At 35.3% G+C, this 26,222-nt stretch overlaps 1 protein-coding gene across 2 annotated transcripts in view; it reads right to left on the reverse strand.

The window, feature by feature from the left end:
- The window catches only part of ZNRF2 (zinc and ring finger 2), a 95,025-nt gene that overhangs the window by 12,465 nt on the left and 56,338 nt on the right, over window positions 1-26,222 (reverse strand). Inside the window, exons 3-4 of one of the 2 annotated variants that reach the window (XM_030796224.1) lie at window positions 10,529-10,556; window positions 8,772-8,827 (exon numbers count right to left, since the gene is read on the reverse strand). In XM_030796224.1, coding sequence (XP_030652084.1) covers window positions 10,537-10,556 — 20 coding nt within the window. In that variant the 3' untranslated portion in view covers window positions 8,772-8,827; window positions 10,529-10,536. Of the gene's footprint in view, window positions 1-5,531; window positions 5,638-8,771; window positions 8,828-10,528; window positions 10,557-26,222 lie in introns of those variants that run through there. The other variant, XM_003270479.4, reaches the window with a different exon arrangement.

The following is a 26,222-nucleotide window of genomic DNA, read 5'->3' on the forward strand; positions in this document are numbered from 1 at the left end:
TCTGCCGGTTCTCAGATATCCAGGTGCCTGCTGGGAGAACCACTACTCTCTTCAAAGCTGTCAGACAGGGACATTTAAGTCTGCAGAGGTTACTGCTGTCTTTTTGTCTGTCTGTGCCCTGCCCCCAGAGGTGGAGCCTACAGAGGCAGGCAGGCCTCCTGGAGCTGTGGTGGGCTCCACCCAGTTCGAGCTTCCTGGCTGCTTTGTTTACTTAATCAAGCCTGGGCAATGTCGGGCACCCCTCCCCCAGCCTCGCTGCCGCCTTGCAGTTTAATCTCAGACTGCTGTGCTGGCAATCAGAGAGACTCCATGGGTGTAGGACCCTCCGAGCCAGATGCAGGACAATCTCCTGGTGTGCCGTTTTTTAAGCCAGTCGGAAAAGCGCAGTATTAGGGTGGGAGTGACCCGATTTTCCAGGTGCCGTCACTCCTTTCTTTGACTAGGAAAGGGAACTCCCTGACCCCTTGCGCTTCCTGAGTGAGGCAATGCCTTGCCCTGCTTCGGCTCGTGCATGGTGCGCTGCACCCACTGTCCTGCGCCAACTGTCTGGCACTCCCTAGTGAGATGAACCTGGTACCTCAGATGGAAATGCGGAAATCAGCCGTCTTCTGCGTCGCTCACGCTGGGAGCTGTAGACCAGAGCTGTTCCTATTCGGCCATCTTGGCTCCACCCCTGCTTTTTGTTTTTTGAGACAGTGTCTTGCTCTGTTGCCCAGGCTGAAGTGCAGTGACAAACATCTCAAATCACTGCAAACTCCGCCGCCTCCCAGGTTCATGCAATTCTCCTGCCTCAGCCTCCCGAGTAGCTGGGATTACAGGTGTCACCTGCCACACACTCAGCTAATTTTTTTTTTTTTTTTTCAGTAGAGACAAGGTTTCACCATGTTGGTCAGGCTGGTCTTGAACTCAGGTGATCCACCCACCTCAGCCTCCCAAAGTGTTGGGATTATAGGTGTGAGCCAGTGCGCCTGGCCTGTTTTTACATTTTCATTGTGCACAACATTCCATTATATAAATATACACAATTTACATATACATTCTTTTACTGATGGATATTTTCAATGATGCTATGAACATTCTTTGAGATAAGGAGTTTGCACCCAAATACAAGTTAATTTCCTCACTAATCACACTGTTTCAAATGACTCAAAAAAATCAAAGCAAGGCTTTCTCAATGAAAGAAGCATAATGTTGATTTAACTGGCAGAAATTCCTTATTGCCTTCTGGACTTGTACTTTGAATAGTAGCACTGTCTTAGAGCAAAAGATCCAGAGTTTCTCTAGGGCATATATGTAGAGGTGGAATTACTGAGTTGTAGAATATGCACTCCACACAGCTATTACAGGGTTATCTACCAAATATGCCTATTTATATTATTTATTGGCCAGTTGAGGGTCCTTTTTTCTGAATTAACTGACAGTTTTCTAGGAAACTATTATCCAGGTATTTGAGTTATAATATACAGGTTTTTGATAAACACTGCTTTCCACAAAACCGTAAGCTAAAAGTAACAGGGCTTGGGGGAAAAGTCAGGTTAAAGGCAGACTACTCAAATAACACAATTTTATCACCAGAACAAAGACATGCTCATTCCTAATAAATAGAACACTACTGTAAATATTTTTTTTAAATGGTGAAGTTAGCCTTACAGAAAGAGGATTAAGGTAGGATTGAGACTGCTGAGTTATGAAGAAAAAAGCTAATGCACAAATTGTGAGAACTGTGAAATAAGGACTCCACAACAAAGCCCATGGTCTAATTAAACTAAGAGTAAGAACATGGGGAGATGGGTATACTGTATTCTTACACAGCTCATTGTTAGCATATATGCTTTCATCTGCTGTTATCTGATGAAGCAGAACATTAATGTGCTGGAAAATATAATGTAGAACCAGTAAGATCCTGTTATTATATTGTCTTCACTCTCTCATTTACCAAATGCAATGAGTTCACTGCCTTACAGAAAGTCATAGAGGGAGAACATTATTTCCAATACCAAACCTCTTTTATTATGTGTGTTGAAAAACAATCCTAGTATAAAGTCTAGTTTTTTACTTTTCTGCTGGGTCATGATACAAATAAGTTTTAAATTTTAATACAGCCAAATTTATCAATCTTGAAATTATTTCTTGGGGAGAAGTGTATCCCAGACAAAAAATAATTCCCTACCAAGAGGTCAAAAACATTTCTACTATTTTCTTTCCTCGCCACTTTAGATTTTGGTTCTCAGAGGCAGGTATTTAGTCAACCTGGAATTGACTTTTATTTCAAATGCAAGATAAAGACTCAACTGTTTTTCCACATCAATAACCAATTGATCCCAGCACCATTTATTGAATAGTTCATTCTTTCTCTCCTATACTGTAATTTCATCTCTGGCAAATCAATTTTTTTCATTTATTCAACATTTACATAGAATCTATTATGTATGTGCCAGCACTCGTTTATACCCTTATACTCCATGAAGTTGTTTCTATTGTCATCTTATGAATTGAGAGAGAAAAAAACTAACTTGACCAAGATCACACACAGAATTAGTAGAGGAGCTGGGATTCAAATGCTGAGTGTCTTGACTTCAAAGTCCATGCTCTTAACTCCCATGCTATGCTGTCTCTCCAGAAAGGCACAAGTGTTTATGGACTCCATTCCGTTCTACTGGCTCACCTGTGCCATTTCCATACTGTCTCAATTAATATGGTCTTATAATAAATCTGTACAGGACAAGTCCCACCAACATGGTGTTCTTCTTCATGAGTGTCTTAACTGTTCTTGGCCCTTCACTCGTTGGTCCCCATGCAGTTTTGGCAGCAACTTGTCAAGTTACGTGAACTAACTAGTTGAGATTTGACTAAGGTAGTATTAACTATATAGATCAATCTGAGGTAAAATGACATCATTATGACACTGAGTCTTTCTATCCACAATATGGTAGGTGTCCAGATTAATTTCAGATTGCCTATATCTTTCAATAAAGTTTTCAAATTTTATCTAAAGGAAAGTCTTACATATCTTTTATAAAATTTAATCCTAACACGCCTTATAGTCCTTTTAGTCTCTGTTGACATTAATGTTATAGTTTAAGACACATTTCCTTTTTTCCTGTTGCAATATGAATGCAACTTATTTCCATAGGTTGATCTCATATCTGGCAACCCTGCTAACTCTCATGAATTTTAATAATTTATCCAATATTTATTGTTAGCTTTTATTTTTAAATCATTAGTATGCAAGGATAGAATTTTACTGAAAGCTTTCTCACATTTATTGAGTTAATGTTTCTTTCCTTTGTTAATGCAGTAAATTACATCAATACATTTTCTACCTTACAGTATCTTTGCATTCCTAGCATAAATGCAACTTGGTCATGAGGCATTATTTTAGATATATATTGTAGGACACTTACTGTTGAGTTGGGTTTGTTGATACGTTTTTGGACTTTTAAATCTATGTTCATGAGACTGTTTTCTACTTTTCTTTCCTGTACTGTCCTTATCTGAGTTTGTATCAAGTTTATAATTTTCTCATAAAATAAATGGGAGAACCTTCCATCTTTTTCTACTTTTTAGAAGAATCTAAGGTTGTTAGCATGGTGTTCTTTGGATATCTGGTAAAACTCATTGCTGCATTGTCTGTATAGGCCTGTTTTTTCTCATTGTTTTTAATTTCTTCTGTGTCTGAATTCACATTCCTCATTTTTTTCAGAACAATCCTGTTCTGAACCAACTGGTGGTCTGTGGGTCTCTAGTGTGTCATTTTAAAATTTATTTTCTTCTCTGATCTTCACTATTTTTTTCTATTTTCTTTGTGTTTATTCTGCTGTTACTTTTCTAATTTCTTAAGTAAGAAGCTTGGCTTATTGGGTTTTCAGCCTTTCTTTCTACTGTAACATGAACCTTGTGAGGATCACTCTAGGTACTTGTCAAAAACATCACTGTTACTCAGTTCTGAGTATTTCCTGCATTCCATGATGATTTTTTCTTTGACCCACAAGTTACTCAAAAGTATGTATGAGGATTATTTATCTTTTTATTAGTGACATCTAATAGTAGTCAGTGTACAGCATCCTATATGGTACCAATTCTTTGCACTTTGCTGCGATTTGCTTTATGGTCTAGGACATGATCAATTTCTGTAATACTTCATGTGTGGTTGAAAAATATGTATTCTCTAATTAATTGATGGGCACAGATACAAATACATATACACATCAATTAGATCAAACTTAACTGCATTGCTCTATTTTTCTAGGTCTCGATTCATTTTTTGTGTATGTGGCTTGACTCAATGAAAGGTGTACTGAAATGTTCCATTATGATGATAAATGACATTGTCAGTTTCGTCTGAGGGTTTTATAAATATTTTGAGATGTTATTAGATACATAAAAATAGAATGATATTCCCAGCACTTTGGGAGGCTGAGGTGGGTGGAACACGAGGTCAGGAGATCAAGACCATCCTGGCTAACACGGTGAAACCCTGTCTCTACTAAAAACATAAAAAATTAGCCAGGTGTGGTGGCAGGCGCCTGTAGTCCCAGCTACTTGGGAGGCTGAGGCAGAAGAATGGTGTGAACCCAGGAGGCGGAGCTTGCAGTGAGCCGAGATCACGCCACTGCACTCCAGCCTGGGCAACAGAGCGAGACTCCATCTCAAAAAAAAAAAAAAAAGAATGTTATATACTTTTTGTCATTCTATAGGAATTCTATCCCTAACAATGTTTTTTGCTGTAAAGTTTGCTTTGTCTAATACTAGTTTAGCTTTGTAGTTTCTTTTAGTTAATATTTGCCTGGATATAGTTTTCTATCCTTTTACTTTCAAATGTTATGTATCCTTATGTTTAAACATGTTGTTTATCAACTCCCTATCCCAACCTTTCAATCTGTTTTTCAACCACTGGGTTTGTTCTATGTATATTTATTATAACTGATATATTTCGATATATTTTTGTCTCCATATTTTCTTTTATTTCCTCTGTTTTCTCTAAGTTTTTCCCCACCCCATCTTTACTTAAGTACCGTATTTTCATCAGGTTAAAAGTTATAGTTTTCTTTTTATGGTTACCTTGAACTTTTTTTTTTTTAATCCCAAATTTTTCCTGTTATCACCTAAAAGCAAGAAGACCATATGAAAAAGCAGACAGGTTTTGGAGTCAAGCAGATTCCAAATCTACTGGAATCTCAACTTTGCCATTTACTAGCCTTGGAACCTTGGGGAAATTCCATATTGTCCCTTAGCTTATTTCCTCAATTGTAAAATGCAATGGTTACAAGGCTTACATGAGATAATTTATTTAAGAAACTATGGACAACAGCTGGGTCATATCAAATGCTTTAAAAATAGTAGCCTTTTGGATACAAACAGATGTGGGTTCAAGTCTTAGTTCAAATAGAGAAAAAAGATCATTAAGTTTTAAGAAGTATGTGTGAGACAGGGAGGGGGTGGTTTCAATGAAGATTCCTTTTCAGCCCTAATTACAATGTTTGAAACTGTGAGAATAATCTTTTACTCTAATACCAACTTGGTGAACTTACCCTTTATGATATATGCATAGACAAGGCAGTCGTGCTATAGTATCTCCCTGCTGCAATTCTTCAAGGCATATTGCACATTCCCCAGCATCTTTACTCAGTACATCCTCTAAAGAAAGAGAAAATGAATTCAGGACAATAAAATTATCCATCAAATTGAAAAAAGAATTATGCGAATGCTAATTGATAAAAAGTTGTGATTCCACCTTACTTGGCATATCTTTTCGCCAGAAATACATAAAACTCAGCACATGTATTTGAAATACTATTCATAAATGACTGAATAATGTTTACCTTTACTTCCATTGTCTCGCGTTTTCATTTCTATTTTACTGAAGCATTACAGTAAGCAAAAACAGTACAGAATCACCCAAATTGCACAGATTTTGCTCTATAACTTTATCAATAAACTAGTTATTTGTACCGTGAATTTCTTTTCCTTTAGTGTGACCAAGATAGTTCAAAGAATTTTACAGTGTAATGTGGCTAAAAAGACATGAAAATAAAATACTATTATAATTTTAAAAATTATAAAATAATAAAATTGGGTAAGTTCAAGAAATCACCCCGAATGTGGGACTTTTAAAAAGTTGCTTAACTCAAGAAAATGCAAAGGAATATCAAAACTTTTGTGTAGATTCTGAAAGAGACTTTTGGAAATTTGAGGATTTCAGAATTGGATGCAGCAATTCTTCATAATCTTTTTCCATGACAATACCAAGCCTACTCCACGCATTAATTAGAGTGGCTTCCAAAAGGATCTGCAGGGTATTTAAAAACAAACAAACAAAAAACTCTATGGTGTGCTTAAAATCTTCAAGGGTAAATCTCTTTATAATGCAAATGTTCCTTTTGAAAAAATGTTTAGGTTCTCTCAATCCATGTGTTATACTGAAAATTTAAATTATATTCTAATGCTAACATTTAATTTTTAAAAGCAGTTTGCTTAAAATAGAGTATGTAAGCCAGATTTACTTTGTGACTCTTTTTTAAATGCAGAATAAAACATGCCATTACTGAAGAACATAGACAAACTGCTCCAGAGTATATGTTCTTCGTTTACAGAATGGAAAGCTAAAGCAGGAACATGCAATATGAATTTATACTATAAATAAACAAATTACTGCTTTTCAAAATAAAAAATCAAATATGCTAAACGGTAAAGACTGCATCAATCTCTACCTAAATTCTGAAAGAAACAGAAAGACAGGGAAGTTTTCTAAAGTTAAGTATTTGTTTGATATGCCCATTCCTCCTATAAAAACCAACCAACAAATTCAATTGTGTACATTATCTGTAAGAGTACCTTGCAGAAAAATTCATTCTATAAGAAGTGGTTCTTCCCTTTAATTATTCATTTGAGACTGCACATTAAGAAGGAACACAGACTCTATTTGGTCTACGTAAGAGAAGATACCAGGAGATGATTTACTCAGAATGCTGGAGGAGGTAACAGGGCACCTTCTGCAGAATAAGCAAAGGCCTCAGCAAGGGTTTATATCAGCTGAATGGACTGCATATGTTAGGAGTGATTTGAGCTAACTACTGGGCAGCTCACAAGCTAATATATTACAGTCAGAAACTTAAGCAGGTAAAGATTTCTGGACAAGCAAAGCTGGATAAACGGAAAATGTTATTACCACTTCCCCGAAGTGCCCTCCCTTTCCCCATTTTTTTTTCTCTTGGCCCTAGAAATCTTACCCACTACTCCCACCCCGTCCTGCACCCCGTGCTTTTTCTCGTTCTCTTGATCTCCATTTTTCTCTTATTGTTCTAGTATCTTTCAACAGGAGATTCAGATAGGGAACAAGTTTAATGTGAAGCATCTAACTGATAGCAGGGAGAACAAAAAGAAAAAGGATCTAAAGGAAACACTTAAAAAACTTGGTAAAGGTCTATAATTCCAAGTAATATGGTATATTCTCACCACTTACATATTTTTTCATCACAAAGATATACCATTCTTATCAAAGAATTATGTGAGTGTAAGTTTCACAACCAACTTCAAAAAGTCAACCACCACTTTTTATCAAACCTAAAACATTAATGGTCATAATATGCACCATTAGCTTTATATACTACCAAGTAAAAAAAAAACGCTTCCATTAAACTATGATGCAACATCAACTTTAGACGCATCTCATTTTCAGAGCTCTTCAAAGTCTTTGAGATGAGAATATTTTAAAAGGTCTACATTTTATCCTATTTATAAGAAAATTTATAGTACAACAAAGACAAATCCAACCTGCCTATAATTAACAGAATGATACATATTTTAAGAACACAATGCTATTTTAAAATTGACAGAGGCGAGACTTATCCCTCAGATGCTTTGCAGGTACTAAGTTTAAACAACCTTTTTAGTGTAATTCAGAATGCTGGGTTAAAGTCATTTAAAAAATAAGCTCCCTTAAACCCTAGCAATAAAAAATAATCAGAACTGTACTTCAGAATTGTATTTTCTGTTCAAGAAAAGTATACCTGTATACAAAAACACCCAAACACACTGATTTCAGTGCAGAAACAGCCTAATATCCACAAAAATAGCTTCTAGTGAAATAATCTCTGCTCAGAAAATTAAAAGCTGATGTTAACATATTGTAGCCACTGATCAGTTGCATTTTGATAAGCAACTCTGGGTTAGAAGATAGTTCACTCTGACTTTAAAACCTCATGATTACAGCTTCAAATAGCAAATGCTTAATTTTCACATTTTAAAGTCTTGTTTCCACTAGAATGTGTCTTTGTATGTTTAAAAACATTTTCAGTTTTGAAAATTCACTGTGGAATGTGATTAATTTTTGCCTACCTGGGGGTTTGCTAGAGTAGTCCCCTCTCTCACCCCTATAATGACACTTTCATTCAGAGGAAAGTTTTGAGCTTTTGACTTCACATAGGTAACTAAGTTTTACAATTGTGAAAGACTTGTTAGTAATGTGATACATTCATACTTAAAAACAGGACCTGGAAATACCACTAAACCCAGGATACTAAAGCATCTTCAAGACAGTTGGGAAAAGATTAAAAATCTAAAGATCAGTTGAAAACATTTACGAAGATAACACCCACAGGGATTAAGGAGTCAACACTTCAGAACTGGAATATCTTGTGGTAGACTACTAACTAGCCAAAACTCATATTAAAGAAGCAGAGAAGGGAACACTCACAGATTTAACTACCATAGTTGGCTAGTCTGGATTCCTCCTCCACAAGCAATGATCAATGGAGACACAAGAGACTGTCAACAGGGAACTAAACGTGTTGCTTTTTAAAAAGTGTTGTTGCTCATACCTCAACATCTAGAGTAGTGAAAGTTAAATCAGCGCATTGCTTATCAGTTTAATGCCTTGTCTTATTCATGTAATCTATGCATTAATTTAGATGTACTGATTACAGGAAAAGAAAAGTTAAAAGACAGGAAAAGAGCAATGATTATGAGTTTTAACCAGAAGTGGGCACTAGAATCACTTCAATGGGTGCATTTTCAACATATACCAAAAAATTATATGTACCTGAGTCCCATCCCTGGAGATTGTGAAATATATGCCTGCCTCACAAATGCAACTGCTATCAAAGAATAGCTTGTTTAAGTAGAAAGAGCCTAAGATTTAAAGTTGAAAACTTAATATCAATTTCCATTCTCACGAACAAAAATGTTCGTCAACCTCAAGTTTCCTTTTATTCTTCTGTTAAAGGTACTCAAAATATTAGAGATGAAATTTTAAAGAATTGTGTGAAAAAACTTTATAAGTTATAAAAAAAACACTATACAAAATGTTAGTTATTATCAGATAGTACTTCATGCACCTCTCCAAAAACAAAGTCAGTCATCTTCCTATTTCTTTTTCTCTCCATCTTGGTATTCCACTTGTTTCAAACTTAAACAATGTCATCAAATAACTCCATGAAGACCAGGAACTTAGGCACCTATTATAACTGCCAGGCTGGGAACAACTCCAAGCATATGACACTGTCTAATTAATTTATGTTTTGGCTTCATTTTATATTTTAAAAGGATTAAAAACATGCACTTTTTAATGTGCTTTTGACATATTTAAGTCACATGTTAATCCTATGAAGTAACCATTGTTACCTTCATTTTACACATAAGGAAACTGAGGCTCAAAGAAGTAAAGTAACTTACCAGAAGTTACTAAACTAGTAAGTCCTGAGGTCAGGATTCAAATTTAGACTAAGTCCTTGGCATTTTTCCTACTTCATGAATTCTGCTACAAGAAACAATTTCACTTTAAAGCAGCATAAATACCAAAGCAACTGGACTGTTTTAAACAACTAAGTTTTAAATACTCAAGCTACATATTTAGAGGAAGTACTCTCAAGACTGGTGACACGCTTTATCTTCTGGATAAAATAACTGAAATGACCTTACAATTAACTGCTTACACAAATTAAAACAGCTCTGTCCAATAGAACTATGGATGGTGATGAAAAAACATCTTTTATCTGTGCTGTCCACAATGGTAACCACTAGCCACATATGGCCTGAAAACAGCACTTCAAATGTGGCCTGTGCAACTGAGAAACTGAATTTTTAATTTAATTTTGGTAAAATATGAAACCTTAAAATATATAATAGGTAATGAATATACATTTATAAACTAGTTACAAACTTCTGTTACTTGATATTTCACTTACAGTTTCTCAAGCTCTTAAAATTCGCATTGTCCAAAGAAATTACTTAAAATTCAAGCAGCCAAATATGCAAAATTAAAATACTTAGCAGGTCCAAGCACATATCCATATAGTTATTGCAGATCAAGACAACATGGAAAAAAAAAAAAAAAGCAAACAGCCAAAATTCTTAAAAAAAAAAAAAACCAAACCAACAAATAAGACTGAATTTGTTAAGCAGCCAAGGAAACTTCATGCGAAAATTTCATAATCATCACAACTTTATTTTCAGATCAAGCATCCAAACAGGTATATGATCTTTTCAGCAAAATACAATGCCAAGCACTATTATGGATCAGGCATTTTACCTGAAGACTTATTTTTTGTTCTTGAACCCTCAATGATAGCAGTAGAAAACAAAAGCAGCTGAAATGTGAAATAATCCCTAGAAAAATCAAGAATTAAAAAAATTTACAACATTAGTAAAAAGCAATTACTCAAAGAACAAAAAGTTGGGGCTCACAAGTTTTAATAATAAATACTTTCAGATATTAAGTTAGCTCTCATAGGTATAAAAGAACATAACATTAATTCTTTCAATTACAGATCCATGAGCTATTACTGTATTCAAATATAAATAGGCTTAGAAATGATATTTAACAAAGGGAAGTTGCCGTTTTCACTGTAAGATAAATATATCAATAAAAATATGGGAATAACGTTTATTAATCTGGGCTTCTCTGCCTAGAAGCCACTGAAAATTACTTTTTCAATGCTTCTCAAGTTTAAATGTAACTAAGAATTGACCGTTAAACATGTAGCTACCCTTCATCTGCACTGTTAGAAACTTAATGCAAAATTAAGACTAATTCTTTAGGAGGAAATAAAATTTGTTACTCTTTTGATGATGACTTTTTTAAAAAGTTTATATTCTTGGGAATATTCTGGAAATCGAAATTTGGTGAATTCGCCAAGAAAATGTAACTAAAATAAAATGGAACACAAATCACAAACTCTAAAAGCTACAATATACAAAAGGGGCACTAATTCCACACTTAGACATAGCTTTCTTAGGCCTTTTTGCTCCTAACTTACCTTAAAAAGCTAACTCAGGATTAAGTATTTTGTAAGTATTAAGTATTTACCTGACAAGCCACAAGTAGTCACACAAGTTGTCTAGGAAATTATTAGATTACCAAGTTATTTCCCAACCATCAAATCAAACTAAGATAATTTTCCTATGCCCTCTCATTGTCACAAATCAACAATAAACTAAAACTTAAAATCAATTACACTGATTTGTTAAAACCTAAACAAATATTTTCCTAAATGAGTTGTCCACATGAACAAAAAAAAAATGCAACTGTTGAATACAAACCAAAATAGAATAAAGTATACTTTGAAGTAAAATTTCAGGTTCATTTCTCTTCAATCACTTTGGAGAGAAAAGCGCCAGTCCTAAAAACACAACAAAGCTAATATCCTTGTCTGATTTTCAAGCTTATTACTGTATACTTTCAAAATTAGACAAATGTTTAAATTTTAATGTATGTAGGCTCATAGTGGCAATAAAAGAGTACAGCAATCTGGGTAATATGTAGCAATTTTTTTTAAAAAAAATTACAGTTTAGTTTCAAATTCCAACTCTTCCAATTTATTCTAGAATGTAACAGGATAATAGTACCTACCTCACAGGGTAGTGGTAGAAATAAATAATACCTCTCAAATGCCTAGCGAGATACCTGGAACAGAGCAGGTATGTTCTGAACACTAGCTACGTGATTATTCGCAAGAAGGGAGTCTGAGTTTGTTTTCTGCAATCTTAAGTGGTAATAATGATAAACCTGCTTGACCTGTCTCTTAGGATCCTTGTGAAGATCTAAGAAGATAATGCAAATGAAGGCAGTCTCATGGAAAAAGAACAGGCTTGAGCTTTGGACAAGTCACAAACCTCTTTGAGCCTCACTTTCATAAAATAAATTGCAAGTCATAATACCTACATCTCACATGGTCTTTAATACTGATGATTAAAAATAAATCTAATGAATGTGAAAATGTGTAAAAGGCACTAAATGTTAGCTGATTGTAAACAAAATTTTACTACAGCAATATTGAAATAAGCTGGAAAATGCCAATTCACACAGCTATGACAACATGCAACAATAAATATCAAATGTTACATCAGAACTATCATTAGATTTATAAATCAGGATTCGATATTTTGTTAGAATGAATTTGAGTAGTAGTATTACAATGTGCATATCTACTACTGCTTTTGTCGAAAGTGAAGTATATAAGTAAGGCTTTTTCTCTTCTGCTTCTTCTAGAGGCTGAGAGATAATTAGCAAGCCGACTATAATCAGTATACATGGGTCACAAACTCAGATGCCTAAAGATGCAGCTCATCTTAACTATTTTATAAGAAAAAAGAATAGTACAATTGTAACAATAAATGCCTGTTGAATTTGGTCTTGGTTTCAGGGATTTTTAGAGAATGGAAGCAAACTGGTACATGCAGTCCTATCAAAAAGGGGCAGCTGCTTTTAAGAGTAGAATGCCATGGCCAGATATACATTTAAAGCAGGTGGAAATATAGATATTCAGATGAATATTTTCATCTGTGAATGCTCAAAAAACATTTCTGATGCTGTGTAAGCAAAATAAAACATGGCTGTGAGTCAGATGTGGCCAATACTTTGCCACCTCTGTATTAAAGAAACTGGGTAAATTCTATGAGGGCAGGGGACCTTGTAGATTTTGCTTATCCCAGCATGCAGCATAGTGTTTTGCACATAGTAAGTGCTCAATAAATATTTTTTGAACAACTAATGACGCAACCGATCTCAGAAGACTAAGGAAAACACCAAGCAACAAGTGAAGAGCCAATGAACAGAGAAAATGCCCCAAAGCAATGGGTTGTTGTTGCCACTGACTTGAGCACTTTGACTGCTTGTGGTTTTGGTGACTCAGCTGAAGTCAGATCTTTTTTTTTTTTTTTTAATTTTTAAGTGTATTGACTTCTTTATACAGGAAGTTCGTATCAGCCACTCAACCAAAAAGTACTGAATATATAAATATGCCAAGTTTACCAATAAATGCTTGCATGTTTATTAGTATATGGGGGTGAAGTATTAAAAGTATGTATGAACAGGAAAAATATTTAAAATGTCCATTCCTGAGATATAAAGGCAAAACATAAAATTCTAACATATTTAGAAAAATCAAGTATCTAAGAACCAGCAGCTCTGGCTAAATTAGAACTTATGCAACATGAGCAACTGAGAATTCTTTCTTGATCCCCTTTACCTTGCTCCTAAACTACTAAAATAACTGTGACTAATTGCTGGATCCTGGAGAATATAAATCTAGATTCATCTGAAACCTCAGGTAATGTAACAACCATGTGAAAATCAGGAAACAGCAAGTGTGAAGTTATTTTATTTTTTTTGAGACAGAGTCTTGCTCTGTCACTTGGGCTGGAGTGCAGTGGTACAATCTCGGCTCACTGCAGCCTCTGCCTCCCGGGCGCAAGCGATTCTCCTGCCTCAGCCTCCAGAGTAGCTGAGACTACAAGCATGTACCACCACGGATTTTTTTTTCTTTTTAATTGTTCTAAGGAAAGGGTGAAAAACACATTGATTTGGAAAAAGGTTTATTTCTTTTCACTGGACTTGGTCAATGTCCTCTAATCCTTAAACTGCCCAAGCAGTCAGCAGTACCTAAGTGAATCTAACAGAACAGGGAGGAAGGCTGCTCTCACTGACACTGAAAGCACTGGAAAGAAGCCAGAGGTGGGCTGAAAATGAAAACTCTCTCTGCTCCAAGGAACAATTTCCAAATTCAAACAAAAAGTCTTCGTGTGACAGGCTACTGACCAACAGGCTCACAAAAGAGAAATAACTTTCATTCTATCTTTTTCTATTTGAGAAAAAAGATAACAGTATGACCGACATAGGTAATGAGAGATTCTATAACTCGTAACATTACATAACTGAGAAAGATCATTAACTATGTAAGTATATGCAGGAATGGAGGAGGGGGAATCACACCAAAAAGTTTAAATAGGCACCTACTATAGGGACAGAATAAATGAGGGAAGACAGGAAGGAGACAACAATGATGACAACTTTAGCAGTAAAAATTCCTAGAACGAAAAAACCCGTAATTTTTCAATTTAATATTTCAGAGGCAGTGAAAAAGTCACTAAAAATAACAAATCAGTGGTCTAGAATAAATATCATGTAACTCCAAAGAAACCAAAAATCATTAATAAAACCATAAGACAGAAGACAAATCTAAAAACTCTAATATTAAAATTATAGAAGTCACAGGAAGAATAAAAGGAACAAACAAAAAATAATCAAAGAAATACGAGAAGTAAGTAATCCCTAGGCTGAAGAAGACTTGATTTTAGACTGAAAGGGCTCATGAAGTCTCAAGCAGGATGAATTAAAGATAGGAATAGGGTGAAAAAACACTTAAATAGATGCAGGATTAATTAGAGATGGGAGTACGGTGAAAAAACAAAAAAAATTCTGGCTTTCAAAAATAGAAATTATGTTGTAAGCTTCCAAATGGAAAGACCAGGTTATTAAAATAAAAAAAATAATGAGACAAAGCCAGACTTCTTATCTATAATACTGCGAGTTAAAAAGTAGAATAACTTTGGCCAGGCACAGTGGCTCATGCCGTAATCCTAGCACTTTGGGAGACCGAGGCAGGCGGATCACCTGAGGAGTTGGAGAACAGCCTGGCCAACATGGTGAAACGCTGTCTCTACTAAAAGTACAAAAATGAGCCAGGAGTGGTGGCAGGCACTTGTAATCCTAGCTACTCAGGAGACTGAGGCAGGAGAATTGCTTGAACCCAGGAGGCAGAAGTCGCAGTGAGCCAAGATCTTGCCACTGCATTCCAGCCTGGGCAACAAAAGCAAAATGCCACCACAAAACAAAACAAAAAAAAAAAAAAAAAAATTAGACTTAAAGGAGAAAAAAAACACTGAAATTAAAAATCCTATATACACCCAAGATAGTATTCATATGTAAAGGCAAATGAAAAAATATTTTGGGCATCTAATAGCTCAGAAACCATACTACCCATTGAGACTTTCCAGGGAAAATTACTCATGGAAGAGGTCCTAACAAACAAAAATTATAGTAAGAATGAAGATCTCAGTAAGAGAAAAATAAAGAGTGTAAACAACAGCAGAGAGCAAGAAACATGTATAAGCGAAATTAAATCTAAATAGATAATGCTGTATCTGGAACTGTAACGTAACTATGGGTTTTTGAAACAAAAGCAATATTCTGCCAGTAAAAACTTAATGTAAAGTCTAAATTATTTCCTAATAACTAGGACTTGAGAGAGGCAGTGGAGGGTGGGGGAAGTGAACAAGTGTATCAGAGGATGAACTCAGAGACAATCCCTCATTATGACAGAATAAAATAACCATGTTTAATGATATACACTAAAGTAACGTAACCATTAAAAGAACAAAAAGGTGCATAGTAGAAGTTCTAAATTAATCTGGAGGAAAGGGAAAGCAACTTGATCTAGAAAAGGCTAGGAAGAACAAAGTAAATAATAAATAATAAAAAAATAAGAGAAGGAACACCACCCAATTTACTAGTTAAAATACAAATGTGTATGTTCTGAATAGTATGACAGAATACTATATATCCACTATCTAGCCTCAATAAATCAACATATTTACCATGAATACTAAAGAAAATAAGGAAGCAACTGTCCAAAAGCACCTACAAAGATGAGATCACAAATAAGGATGAAACCTGAAGGGAGGAGGGAAAAAAGCTATTACAAAAATGAAGGTAAAACTAGAAGAAGCACTAGAAGAAATCACAGGAACATCAAGGGGTAGAAATGAGAAAAATAAATAGAAAATGAAGAGTTAAGAATTAGAGGGAAAAAAATGTTCTCTACGGAGAACAAGAAAAGGAAATGCAGTAACACCTATCTGTAGTCAAAAATAATATTCAAGAAAACATTACAGAAATAAAAGTAGATCTAGATCTACATATTGAAAGAGCACACCGAGTCCTAAAAACTGACCCAGAAAAAATCAACACAATTTCAACCCTAGTTGATACTGGTCATAAAAAAGAGTTCTTTGGGCATTCTGGCAAAAAAGACTAAGTCAATTTTAAAAGGAGGACAAATCAGGTGGTTTCAGACTTCTCCACAGAAACACATTATTACACTTTTAAGACCAGAAGAATGCTTAAAATACCCTCAAGTAGAGAAGGTATAACCCAAAGATTTTATACCCAGTTAAACTGTTATTCAAAAAACAAAAAGACACATAGATAAGCAGTCTGTGTTAAACATGCAAGAAATCTAGGTAATTATTTCTCATGGGCCATCTAAAAGGATTTCTATGAGGATGAACTTCAGCTAGCCAAGAGATGTCTGAAAAACCTAGAGCAAAAGGATTAGCAGTGGCAGCTGAATCTAGGTAATGGTAAGATTAAAACAAAAGTGGGAACATTGATTAGATAATGTATAAAGTATATACCTAGCAAAAATTAAAAGAGGTGAGGGTGGATGGGGGGAAGATGATATAAATAACTAGGTGTCAAAAAGTATTATTTAAAGCTAACAAAGCAAAGAGAAGTATAAAAAAACTTAATAGTACAAAAGCAAACATTAGGTAATGTAACAACTAAAATTAGAACACGGGAAGGAAGGAGAAAAATAGGAAATACACTAATTTCATTATTGCTCATAGAAAAAAACAGTATCTAAAAATAAGTGGTATTCTATAATATTATAAAAGTAATCACTAAACACAGAAATACAGTTATAGGAAATACAATTAGAAACACCACAGTTATTTCTAATTAAAAGAAACAACAGAGTTATTTCTAATTAAAAAAAAAAAAAAATGAAACAAGAGCTGGGGCTGGGCGCAGTGGCTCACGCCTGTAATCCCAGCACTCTGGGAGGCCGAGGCAGGCAGATCACCAGAGGTCAGGAGTTCGAGACCAGCCTGGCCAACATGGTGAAACCGCGTCTCTACTAAAAATACAAAAATTAGCTGGGCATATGATGGCAGGCGCCTGTAATTCCAGCTATTCGGGAGGCTGAGGCAGGGGAATCGCTTGAACCTGGGAGGCAGAGGTTGCAGTGAGCCGAGATCACACCACTGCACTCCAGCCTGGGTGACAGAGCAAGACTCGGTCTATTTAAAAAAAAAAAAAAAAAAAAAAAAAAAGCTGGCCACTCAGTGAAACATTTTTAAAAAGTCATGAAACCAGAAAGTATAATGACAGAATTAGCACTGACCATATTAAGAAATATAAATGGGCTAAACCAATAAGAACAAACAAACAAACAAAAAACAAAAATTAGATTGGATTGCAAACAAAATCTAACCCTGTACTGTATACAAAAAGCATGTATGAAACAAAAAATATGCAGGAAATGAAAATGAAAAAAAAACTTATCAGGCAAATACAAACTAAAAGAATGAAGGAATTACAATCTTACTATTGACAAGGTTGAACATAAGGCATAAACATTAAAGGAGACAGAGGAGCTTTTATAATACTAAAAAATGCAGTTTGCACCCAAGTTATAATAGTTATGTTTATACCCACATAACAGCAGCAACATTTGTAAAGGAAAAAAATATGCAATATAGAGAAAAACAGAAACATGAGTAGTAGTACACTTTAATTCACCTTAGTCCAAGAGGATCACGTGAATTAAAAAAAAAGATGAATATTAAAGACCTTTTTTTGAGACAGGGTCTCACTCTGTCATCTAGGATGAAGTGCAATGGCATTAAATTTTATCTATGTCTTTTTGTTCTTTCAGAGGCAGAGTCTTGCTCTGTCATCCAAGCTGAGGTGCAGTGGTGCGATTATAGCTCACTGCAGCCTCCAACTCCTGGGCTCAAGTAATCCTCCCACCTCAGCCTCCCCAGTAGCTGGGACTATTGGCATGCACCACCACACCTGGCTGACTTTTCTATTTTTTAAATAGAGATACGGTCTGCCCAGGCTGGTCGGGTTTTGAATTCCTGGTCTCAAGTGATCCTCCTGCTTTGTCCTGCCAAAGGACCTTTTAAATTACACATGAATATGAAACATTTGCCAAAAGTGACCTTACATTAAACCACAAAGAAAATAATAATAAATTTTGAAAATATAAAACTAGTACAGACAACATCCTCTGATCACAATGTAGCAAAACTAGGAAACAAATAGCAAAACCAGGGGGAAGAAAGTCCTCTACACTTGGATATTTAAAGATACTCTCAAATAACTTTTGAGTTAAAAAAGACACCCCCAAAATACAAAGTATCTCATCTAAAAAAAAAAAAAAAAACAAACAACACTACTTATCAGAACCTTTGAAACAGAGCCAAAACATCTTCAGAGAAAAATTCACAGGCTTGCATACTTACACTGAAAAACAAGAAAGAAAAATTAATACCCCCAACACAATAAACTCAGAAAACGCATACCTAAGGAAAACAATAAATAATATAAACAAAAGTCTAAATTAATGAATTAGAAAACAGAAAAATGATAGACTAACAATGGATCTCTCTGCAGAAACCCTACAAGCCAGAAGAGAGTGGGGGCCAATATTCAACATTCTTAAAGAATTTCAACCCAGAATTTCATATCCAGCCAAGCTATGCTTCACAAATGAAGGAGAAATACAATCCTTTACAGACAAGCAAATGCTGAGAGATTCTGTCATCACCAGGCCTGTCTTACAAGAGCTCCTGAAGGAAGCACTAAACATGGAAAGGAAAAACCAGTACCAGCCACTACAAAAACATAAAAAATTGTAATCACCATCGACACTATGAAGAAATTGCATCAACTAACAGGGAAAATAACCAGCTAGCATCATAATGATAGGATCAAACTCATGCATAACAATATTAATTTTAAATGTAAATGGGCTAAATGCCCCAATTAAAAGACACAGACTGGCAAATTGGATAGAGTCAAGACCCATCAGTGTGCTGTATTCAGGAGACCTATCTCACATGCGAAGACACACATAGGCTCAAAATAAAGAAATGGAGGAATATTTACCAAGCAAATGGAAAGCAAAAAAAAAAAAAAAGCAGGGGTTGAAATCCTAATCTCTGATAAAACAGACTTTAAACCAACAAAGATCAAAAAAGACAAAGAAGCACATTTACAATCGATGCAACAAGAAGAGCTAACTATCCTAAATATATATGCACCCAATACAGGAGCACCCAGATTCATAAAGTAAGTTCTTAGAAACCTACAGACTTAGACTCCCACACAATAATAGTGGGAGATTTTAACACCCCACTGTCAATATTACACAGATCAACGAGACAGAAAATTAACAAGGACATTCAGGACTTGAACTCAGCTCTGGACCAAGCTGACCTAAGAGACAACAGAATTCTCCACCCCAAATCAACAGAATATACATTCTTCTTAGCACCACATTACATCTATTCTAAAATTGACCACACAATTGGAAGTAAAACACTCCTCAGCAAATGCAAAAGAACGGAAATCATAACAAACAGTTTATCAGACCACAGTGCAATCAAATTAGAACTCAGGATTAAGCACAACTACATGGAAACTGAACAACCTGCTCCTGAATGACTACTGGGTAAATAACAAAATTAAGGCAGAAATAAATAAGTTCTTTGAAACAAATGAGAACAAAGACACAATGTACCGGAATCTCTGGGACCCAGCGAAAGCAGTGTTTAGAGTGAAATTTATAGCACTAAAATGCCCAAAGGATAAAGCAGGAAAGATCTAAAAATCAACACCCTAACATCAAAATTAAAAGAACTAGAGAAACAAGAGCAAACAAATTCAAAAGCTAGCAGAAGGCAAGAAATAAATAAACTCACAGCAGAACTGAAGGAGGTAAGAGACACAAAAAACCCTTCCAAAAAAAATCAATGAATCCAAGACCTGTTTTTTTGAAAAGATTAACAAAATAGGTAGACCCCCTAGCCAGACAAAGAAAAGAGAGAATCATCAAATTGACACAATAAAAAATGATAAAGGGGATATCAGCACTGATCCCACAGAAATACAAATTACCATCAGAGAAGACTACAAACACTTCTATGCAAATAAACTAGAAAATCTAGAAGAAATGGATAAATTCCTCGACACATACACCCTCCCAAGACTAAACCAGGAAGAAGCAGAATCCCTGAATAGACCATAACAAGTTCTGAAATTGAGGCAGTAATTAATAGCCTACCAACCAAAAAAAGCCCAGGACCAGATGGATTTACAGCCAAACTCTACCAGAGGTACAAAGAGGAGCTGGTACCATTCTTTCTGAAACTATTCCAAACAATAGAAAAAGAAAGACTCCCCCCTAACTCGATTTATGAGGCCAGCATTACCCTGATACCAAAACCTGGCAGAGACACAACAAAAAAAGAAAATTTCAGGCCAATATCCCTGATGAACATCGATGCAAAAATCCTCAATAAAATACTGGCAAACTGAATCCAGCAGCACATCAAAAAGCTTATCCACTACCATCAAGTCGGCTTCATCCCTGGGATGCAAGGCTGGTTCAACATACACAAATCAATAGACGTACACATAAACAGAAACAATGACAAAAACCACATGATTATCTCAATAGAGGCAGAAAGGACTTTGATAAAATTCAACACCCCTTCACGCTAAAAACTCTCAATAAACTAGGTATTGATGAAATGTATCTCAAAATACTAAGAACTATTTATGACAAACCCACAGCCAATATCATAATGAATTGGCAAAAGCTGGAAGCATTCCCTTTGAAAACCGGCACAAGACAAGGATGCTCTCTCTCACCACTCCTATTCAACATAGTATTGGAAGTTCTGGCCAAGGCAATCAGGCAAGAGAAAGAAATAAAGGGTATTCAAACAGGGAGAGAGAAAGTCAAATTGTCTCTGTTTGCAGATGAAATGATTGTATATTTAGAAACCCCATCGTCTCAGCCCCAAATCTCCTTAAGCTGATAAGCAACTTCAGCAAAGTCTCAGGATACAAAATCAATGTGCAAAAATCACAGTCTTTCCTATACACCAATAAGAGCCAAATCATGAGTTAACTCCCATTCAGAATTGCTACAAAGAGAATAAAATACCTAGGAATACAACTTACAAGGGATGTGAAGGACCTCTTCAAGAACTACAAACACTGCTCAAGGACATAACAGAGGACAGAAACAAATGGAAAAACATTCCATGCTCAATGGTAGGAAGAATCAATATTGTGAAAATGGCCATACTGCCCAAAGTAATTTATAGATTCAATGCTATCCCATCAAGCTACCAATGACTTTCTTCACAGAATTACACAAAACTACTTTAAATTTCATATGGAACTAAAAAAGAGCCCATGGAGCTAAGACAATCATAAGCAAAAACAACAAAGCTGGAGGCATCACGCTACCTGACTTCAAACTGTACTACGAGGCTACAGTAACCGAAGCAGCATAGTACTGGTACCAAAACAGATATACAGAGCAATGGAACAGAACAAAGGCCTCAGAAATAACACCACACATCTACAACCACCTGATCTTTGACAAACCTGACAAAAACAAGAAATGGGGAAAGGATTCCCTATTTAATAAATGGTGCTGGGAAAACTGGCTAGCCATATGCAGAAAACTGGCTAGCCATATGCAGAAAACTGAAACTGGACCCCTTCCTTACACCTTATATAAAAATTAATTCAAGATGGATTAAAGACTTAAACGTAAGACCTAAAACCATAAAAACCCTAGAAGAAAATCTAGGCAATACCATTCAGGACATAGGCATGGGCAAAGACTTCATGACTAAAACACCAAAAGCAACGGCAACAAAAGCCAAAATTGACAAATGGGATCTAATTAAACTAAAGAGCTTCTGCACAGCAAAAGAAACTATCATCAGAGCGAACAGGCAACCTATAGAATGGGAGAAAATTTTTGCAATCTATCCATCTGACAAAGGGCCAATATCCAGATCTATAAACGACTTAAATTTACAAGAAAAAAACAAGCAACCCCATCAAAAAGAGGGCAAAGGATATGAACAGACACTTCTCAAAAGAAGACATTTATGTGGCCAAGAAACATATGAAAGAAAGCTCATCATCACTGGTCATTAGAGAAACGCAAATCAAAACCACAATGAAATACCATCTCACATCAGTTAGAATGGCGATCATTAAAATGTCAGGAAACAATACTGGAGAGGATGTGGAGAAATGGGAACACTTTTATACTGTTGGTGGGAGTGTAAATTAGTTCAACCACTGTGGAAGACAGTATGGAAATTCCTCAAGGATTTAGAACCAGAAATACCATTTGACACAGCAATCCCATTACTGGGTATATACCCAAAGGGGTATAAATCATTCCACTATAAAGACACATTCACAGGTATGTTTATTGCAGCACTGTTCACAATAGCAAAGACTTGGAACCAACCCAAATGCCATCAATGAAAGACTGGATAAAGAAAATGTGGCACATATACACCCATGGAATACTATGGAGCCATAAAAAAGGATGAGTTCATGTCCTTTGCAGGGACATGGATGAAGCTGGAAACCATCATTCTCAGCAAACTAACACAGGAACAGAAAACCAAACACCACATGTTCTCACTCATAAGTGGGAGTTGAACAATGAGAACACATGGACACAGGGAGAGGAATATCACACACCGGGGCCTAACATAGAAACAGAAAACCAAACACCACATGTTCTCACTCGTAAGTGGGAGTTGAACAATGAGAACACATGGACACAGGGAGGGGAATATCACACACCGGGGCCTGTCGGGGGGTGGGGGAGCTTGGGAAGGGATAGCATTAGGAGATATACCTACTATAGATGAAGGGTTGATGGGTGCAGCAAACCATCATGGCACATGCATACCTATGTAACAAACCTGTGTGTTCTGCACATGTATCCCAAAACTTAAAGTAAGTTGAAAAAAAAAAAATGGGCACAGCATCTTTGGACAGGAATCTGGCAAATAATTACCAAAAATAGAAATGTACATAATCCCTGATTAATAAGGAAGGCTTCAAGGATTACAACCCACAGACATACTCATACACACATAAAATACCCGGAACAGTTTAAATATCCATCTATGGACATAAGACTGGTTAATATATTGCAGTTTATCCACCTATGAAATATAAGGCAATTGTAAAGAATGATGAAGGTCATCTGGAATAACTGCTAGCATATATTACAAGGGTTCAGAATCGTGTACAGCAGGGTATCACAGTGTAAAGTGTACTGTGGGAAGAATATATGTATCTTTGCATATACATTAAATATCTCTGGAAGATCACAAGAAACTGGTAGTACTAGCTACCTCTGTTAAGGTGATTCAGGTGAGAGGGAGAGTTTTCACTGGGCATACTTTGTATTTCTTTGCATAGGAAACATGCAAACATATTACCTATTCAAAAATAAAATTTAAATTAATTTAAAATAGAGAAAATTAATTATTTCATTAATTTATTTATTTATAATAAAGAAGCAAAGATAGCAAGCAAATGCAAATAAAAAAATTGGGGAAGACAGTTCTCCATGGGTGTCTCATGTTTCTGCAGGTTTTAGACTATATTTTCAAACATGTTTGTATGAGCAAATAGCCCTGGAAAATAGAGACAATGTCAACTCCAGAGAAAAGAACAGACATGCCTACTTCCCAAGATCTAGCTTCCCAAATCTCAGGGGTTCCCTCTTCCTCAATGCAACTCACTGAGTGTGGAGATGTCACCTGGCCCTCTTGGGGCTTAAGGAACTGATACAAAAAAATGCTAATATTCTGGCTATTGCTATGAGTAATAAAGTTCTGTGATTTTGATTAAGGAGTCTCATATATTCTGTGGGAATCCAAAAAAATGTAGCCAGGCTAACTTGCTGGCTGGCAAGTAGGCTACAATCTCAGACCCTTCAGTTACCAACAAGCATAATAAAAAAAAATTAGATAAAGTGAATATAAGGCTAAAAGCCTTACATGGGATAGAGATGAATACTTTATAACATAAAAAGATTCAATCCAAAAAGAACATAAGTCATAAATCTGTGCAAACAACATAGTTATGAAATATATAAAACCAGAAAATACTGCTGCAAAGCAAATATTACCAAAACAAGTAAGAGACTTTAAAAATGAGAAAAAATTGATAAAACTACAGTCACAGTAGGGATGCTTTAATAAACTTTTCAAATTTGTCAGACTATGTAGACCAAACAGAATAAAGGATACAAAATATTTCAATAATACAACCAAATTCAATTTATGGGAATTACACCCACATACACGCATGTTTTCTAATACATATATATATACACACATACATGTCCATGTATGTGTCAGAAAAATGCAGATTTTACACTCTACAGAAGAAAATATATATGCTTCTCTTATATTCACAATTTCCAGAACTCAATGATGTACTTGGCCACACAGAAAATATCAAAACATTTTAAAAATATAGAGAAGTATGGACAGCTTTCTCTAATATCAAGATCAAAATGAATTCCCACTACATATCTTCCTGCTCCCCGAAATTTTCTTTGCAACTATAATGTATCTTTTCTACATAATCTCTGAATCAAAGAAAAAGTTAAAAATTAAATGAGAAACTAGCTAGAAGTTAACAAAAAAATTAAAATCTCAGATAACTAAAGCTACAAGAAAAACATCTCTATGCCTAAAATACTTTCATTATTAATACTTTCATTATTTTCCTTTATTATTTTCATGTTACCTTAAAACACTTAAAACATTAGGAATTAAATACAGTTCCCCCCAAAACGGAGCCACTGTGTTAATACTGCCCTCCCTGAAACCAAACTACTCAGTGGCTGAGAAGATACGTCTTATGGCCACCTCTGAGGCAAATCCAAGGCAGTGCTATGGATAACCAGGGCAATGCTGACTTAAGGTGGGAGGGGGAGCACTTTTAAAAGTTTTATACAAGTAATGTGTAGTCACTGGAAAAATATTCACAAGCCATTTCTTTACCAATCTTCTCTAAAATGTTTCCTGAACTCAACAAAATATTCAAGCATCCTTTGTAATATCTTTACTCCTTCCTTTAGAAAAATCATAAGAATCACATTTTATAATTTTCACATTTGCCAAGATCAACACCTCTGGCATATGGTTTACAGCAGCTAGGTACTCTCAAAATCTCTTTACCCCTGAATTGAGTCACTCCACTGCTAACCTTCAAGTCGTTTCCAGCACTCACTAAACACAGCTCACTCTTTATGATGCCTCTCACATTTGCCTCTTTCCCCTTCCAACACATCACCTACACCCTGAACATGTAAAGTAATGAACCAATCTCCAAACTAGTCTTTAAACAAATTCTTTTCCTTACAAATACTTTTGCATACTAAGATAAATATTCCAAGTTCCAAATAGTTTATAAAAGAACTTCATCATACAGCTATAATTTATCTTTCTGCCTTCAATTTTCCTTTAGCATTCTCTCTTGCCCCCAACTACACCCTGCCTAGTTATCTCTAAACGTGGCCTCCCTTTCTCTCAAATCTTCTTCATCCTTTCAAGAATGAAGAACTAATTTAAGAACTAATTTATTTTTACTGTATGTATACATATAAATACGTATATGTATGTATATAACAATTTTGTAAAAGGGTAAAACTGCGGACAGATGTGGGCTGAGTCATAGCTATGCTCCTTAATAAAGGAAACACAAAAATGAGATAAATTTGGAAAAGTATTTTATTCATTTAAAATCAGATTTCACCAATACCACATCTTAACGAAAATAAAAACTATGACCAGGAGAATAAAAGCTTTTAAAGTTTGAGGACAGCTATGCTGTTTCACTTGGTCTCTTGTACTGTTTTCTCTCTTCTTTCCTTTTAAACTCAAGAAAGCTTCCTTGGAATGTTGGAATGATATAAAAGTCAACCTTATGAAAGTGACAGAAGGAAAACGAGAACATTCCCAAAAGGCAGGGCTAATATAAAGATTTATGAAATGATGGAGGTAAATTAAGAATCAGTAAA

The sequence above is a fragment of the Nomascus leucogenys genome, chromosome 17 (assembly GCF_006542625.1).
Source record: "Nomascus leucogenys isolate Asia chromosome 17, Asia_NLE_v1, whole genome shotgun sequence".
Classification (NCBI taxonomy): Eukaryota; Metazoa; Chordata; class Mammalia; order Primates; family Hylobatidae; genus Nomascus; species Nomascus leucogenys.